The 5,142-nt window shown below is 36.5% G+C and overlaps 1 protein-coding gene across 2 annotated transcripts in view; it reads left to right on the top strand.

Moving 5' to 3' along the window:
• gna15.1 (guanine nucleotide binding protein (G protein), alpha 15 (Gq class), tandem duplicate 1) overlaps positions 1 to 4,765 on the top strand; it is a 26,589-nt gene extending 21,824 nt beyond the window's left edge. For both annotated transcript variants that reach the window (XM_014014188.1, XM_014014189.1), the window contains one exon: positions 2,301 to 4,765. In XM_014014188.1, coding sequence (XP_013869642.1) covers positions 2,301 to 2,506 — 206 coding nt within the window. In that variant the 3' untranslated portion in view covers positions 2,507 to 4,765. The remainder of the gene's footprint in view (positions 1 to 2,300) is intronic.
• The last annotated feature ends 377 nt before the right edge of the window (positions 4,766 to 5,142 follow it).

The raw sequence follows: 5,142 nt of genomic DNA on the forward strand, positions 1-5,142 counted from the left end.
TGTGTGTGTGTGTGTGTGTGTGTGTGTGTGTGTGCAGTGCACTCAGTGTTTTACCACCAGCATTAGCAGGGTAAAATAATGACTCATACAGGGTCAAGCTTCTTGATGTCAATTTAACCTTAATGACGACTCGGAGCAGCTCCTAGCACCGGCTGCTGTTTGCTGCTAATGTTGTTGTGTTCCTGTGTGGGGKCTGTGTGGCCCTGATTACTGCCACTGTAACTGCATTTGAAGGCTGTGGCTGTTAAGTAGCCCTGGAGCCTGATGCTGTTTTTGAACAGGAGGAAACTAAATTAAACTAGTTCTAAAGTAATTAGGGRCGATTATATTGTATCAGAAAATAATTCCAGCCACTGCGTACAGATTTTCAGAAATAGACGGAGCACCTCTACAAGCTTTGGTTTATGTAAAATCAGGGATGAAGTATACTGACTCATACAGCTGTCCTGTTGGTCCTGAGTTAACCATGTTAAAAAGCAGGACTGTGTACAGATAGCTGGTGAAATTCAAGAAAATAAGTCACTAAATGTAATAAAAAATGTCATAATTAGGCCCAATTAGGCTCTTATTACAAATGTCTTGGTCTTTGAGGAACATGCTTTCAAATTTTTTTGACATATCAATAAAATAAAAATTTAGAAATAATCTAAAGATGTGGATAACAGGTGTAATTTTAACCCAAAATTCAAAGTTTACTGTGTGATTTTGACCCATAAATATTAAAAAATGATTATAGAACACAGGTGATTAACTTATTTCTTTATATTTTTATTTTATTTTCTAAATTAACAATCCAGAAGTTTGATCAGAGCATCGAAACGCATTAATAATGGGTGCTAACCATAAATGTGTAACTTACTTTACATTTTAGGAAAAATGTTTATTTAATCGTATCAATAGTTATTAGCCGAGGTTCTTATTTTATACACTTATTGAAGGCAGATGTACGATGGTGTAGTCTAACTTGATACAGATTTGTATCACAATCTTTTCATCAGCCCTGCTCTAAAGTCAGAGTCACAAATTAAGATTACTTTTATTTATTTAATTAAGGATCCCCATTAGTCTCTACCAYAGTGGAGACTACTCTGTCTGGGGCCCACATTAACAAAACATCAAAACACTTGTAAACAATACAACCAGTACAACTCAAAATCTCAACCCAACAACAACAAAAAATCATGATTACATAATTCTAAAGAAAAATATAAAAGAACAAATCACTTCTCATCATAACTCACCATTCAAATCATACATCCCTCAATTAAATGTAATTTCATTATAAAGAACAGATTTTTAAAAAGTTTTAAATTCATCATGARTATGTGTTATTTTAAAAAGCAACATATTCCAGTAACAAACAACTGAATATGTACATTTAAGTATGTTAGTTCTGGGCAGAGGTAATGTAAAAGCACCAGCAGGAGCTTATCTTGTAACAGAACCATGTCGGTCAGAGGTGGGCAATAACTGAGGGAAAAAGGCTAAAAGGTTTATGAAAAATCAAAATTTTGTGTCCATCRTTGAACTTCATCCATGATAAGCTTTGGTCAAAAGGTTATAAGGCCTTTACTTGTTTGTCCTGATGCTACAGGTTGTTGTAGTATAAACTCARCACAAATAGTACATAAATTTGTGTTTGGTAGATTATTTCYTTATTGTAGCAATGATTCTTGGCAATAAATCATATCATGAAAATTAGTTCAGTTTATGTATATAGCGCTAAGTCACAACATATTGTATATAGTGTATAGTTTCTCAGGGCACTGTATATGGAAAAAAAAAGAACAATCTAAAGAAAAAGAAGAAATTAACAGGCTGTCCAACAGTATAAGAATTGCTATAAACAAAGAAATACTGTAATCTGCCAAACACAAATTTACTTACTTTTTGTGCTAAGTTCAGTTTGTGGACGGGTGTATAATGTGCCATAATCAGCACTCTTGTCATAACTCAATAAAATGGAATAAAATATGTAAAAGAATGAAGAACAGTGACAACATATGATAAATTACTCAACTRTGGGTGAGTCTTATACTGTACGGTCTTTATATAACGTCTTTGATTCCTCAGAGACTTCTAGTTTTGTCAAATGGTTAAATAATGAGAAAAAAAAAACTTTTCCAACTTTTTGTATTTTTCAGTTCCTGTCTGGCTCACCAAAAACATATATACAAATTTTTTTCCTCATGTTTCTTTTTATATTTTTCTTTTTATTGTATATAAAATTATTTGTATTGTTTTAACGAAATGAATGAATTGAACTGAGTTGAATCTCACCCCTACTCTTCACCTTGCAGGTAGGAAGCAGAGCGCGGAAGACGCGCAGCAGTACATCCTGAAAATGTACGAGCAGCGGGCCATCAACCCTGAAAACAAGAACGAGTGGAAGACTCTGTACCCGCACTACACCTGCGCCACCGACACCAACAACATTCGCAAGGTCTTCACCGACGTCAGGGACACGGTGCTGCTCAAGTCTCTAAGGGACTACGGAATCATCTGAACCAAAACCGAGCTTCTGGACTATTTCGGAGTGAAGACTCTGATGAAGGAAATGAGCTTTTTGTTTCCACAAAAAGAACTGATTGTCTCTAAAACCTGCCTGTCCTCTTTGTCGGATTTAATGAAGAAACAGGAAATAGAAGGTAATATTTTTCCACTTAGATAACTTTTCTCTCCTTAAAATAAAATAAAAAATAAATAAATCTATGAAGACCTGTTGGGAGGATCGGATAACAGGAATCACCCTCATGTTTCTCGGTTCACAGCTTTTTCTGCACTTTGATTTCTTTTTTTCCTTTCTCAAACTGAAGAAAGTTGAAGAAGCATCTTAACTTCTAATTGAGGCAGTGATGGAGATGCGATGAAGTGCTGCGAGGCCATTAACGSCGTAATGACTTTTAGGAGTAGCGACACATGGGTGCACCAAGACTGTCGAACACACGTGAAAAGCTTTAAGTGCACCATCCACCAGTTACAGTCAGGTAGCACAGAGGCTCACAAGCTGAAGGCAGAACATGTCCAAGAAAACCCAGAGAGGAATGCAAATCTCTTGAAGCTGCAGAAAAACCAGTTGACAGAAAATCGACTGGACACGCGCTGATTGTTGACAGTTAAAGTTATGATGTCAGCCTTCACATTGACTGATGAGACGTTGAGATGAAGTGCTTCCCGTCCCCCTTGTAGTGCTTCTCTGCAGAGAAAAAAACACTGTCATTGTGTCCTAAGAAGGCAGCGTCTCTCTGTTGAAGGCACTTACAGTAGCTGGTGCTTTTATCCCAATAGATACTTATCTGTTTGCTGTTTGTCTCATCAAAGTTATTAAAAAAAGCATCTAAGACTGGATTAAGTGCCTTAAGGGGCTTATATTTTGTATTTTTTTATTGTTTGTGTAATTATGGGATGAAAATTCCTCCACTTTCCATTCCATCTTAACATCCACCCCGTTTTTACTGTCTTGAATGCTTTTGTCTTCTCATATGTTTTGAATTAAATCTTAATATTTTGGGTAGAGATCGAGAAGATGTGAACTTTCATTGTTGTGAAAGCTGGCAATGAGAAGCTTAAACAGACAGTTGAAAGCAAAAACTATGTGTKTTACATAGATCTGGATAATAGAGTGGAACCTGGAAGTTGAAGTTGGWTTGGGATCAGCTTCTCTAAGTTTTAAGCCCCACCCACTTCATGTTAATGAATGGAACATTGCCCTTGGTGAAATAATAATAATAATAAAAAAAAAACACATCAGATTTTTTTAAGTTGTAATTTCTTATTTCATGCCTTAAAAAAAGGTCATGATTGTGGGCGGGGTAAGTAGGCGGGACTTAAAGCCCCCCAGTTTTCAAACTCTGGTTTCACACAAGATCCCATAAACCGGGTCAAGCTGGCTTTAATTCCTGAACAGCAAGAAAAGCACAAACACATTTGAGTCTGTATTTTAAAATGAGAATCTGTATAAATAAATGTAATTTTTTTTCTGTAAAAATAGCAAAAAAAAAGCAAATACTGAAATGAGCCTTGGAATACAAATAGACCTAATAAGCAATATGTAAACGCGCCCTATAAATGTCTGTCGGTGCTTTATACTAAATACTTTGCAGCGACACAGCCAAAGAGCAGCCTGCTGCTTCAAACTGTGAGATGACTGAAATTTAAAACACAATTACTCATCACTGTCAAAGCCGCTAGCCTGGATTCGATCCCAATTTTTCAGAAATTAGAGTGTAAATGACCCGAGATGTGTTTGTCTAAACAGGCGCTCCACTGCGTTGAGTAAAGAATAATTACACKGTGTCGGCGAGAAGTCGGCCTCGATGGGTGCAGGAGGATATTTCATATTGATCTGAAGTCTACCTCGGCGTGCGTGGGGCTCCGCGCTGAGTGGAAAATGACATTAAAATTCATGAAATGAAGTGAAGCTGAGATGGAGCTCACAGTGTGGTGGGTTTTTTTTTTAGCTGCTGCTTTGTTATCGCTCTGTAAAGTGCTTTGATCTCTGCACTTTGCATTCTGATGTGGTAGCTGAAGATGTTTTTGATTCCTTATGTTTTCAAACACATACATGTACACGACTACTGCTTACGATTTGTACAATAATGCAACGATGTTGACCAACAGCACAGTCACCTCGGAGCGTTTTCAGCTAATTTAGGCATTGGGAGAATCGCTTGTTTGGTGTCAGACAGTTATTTTGTGTAGATTTTGGTGGAAGAACTCACTTGTTTTTCTAGTTAATATTAAAAAGAAATTTTGAACACACTTAGCTGCTTGTTTTTGTCTCTTTTGTGTCTGTGTGTGCTGTACAACAAATGAGGTACAGTGTGAAGGGCCAAGCGTAAAATCAAATGTTGAAAAACTTAAACGCATTTTCATAATTTTAATTTTAGCTCACTCAGTGTAAAATCTTAGTTTAAAATTTCCACTAACATTTTGTTTTTTTAGCTCACTGTTCCTTCAATTTGCTAATGTTTTTCTAGATGTTAAATTTAAATGCAAAAGTTAAATCCTAAATCTTCTTAATGCTTACATTTAAGAAAGTTAGAATGGAACGCAGACTTGGACGTTGGTACCTGGCTTTTGTTGTGACATCATCATCCCGTGACAAACACTAACGCTGCTGGCTATGGCTGCATCCGTACT

Source organism: Austrofundulus limnaeus, unplaced genomic scaffold (assembly GCF_001266775.1).
Source record: "Austrofundulus limnaeus strain Quisiro unplaced genomic scaffold, Austrofundulus_limnaeus-1.0 Scaffold111, whole genome shotgun sequence".
In the NCBI taxonomy this organism is placed as follows: Eukaryota; Metazoa; Chordata; class Actinopteri; order Cyprinodontiformes; family Rivulidae; genus Austrofundulus; species Austrofundulus limnaeus.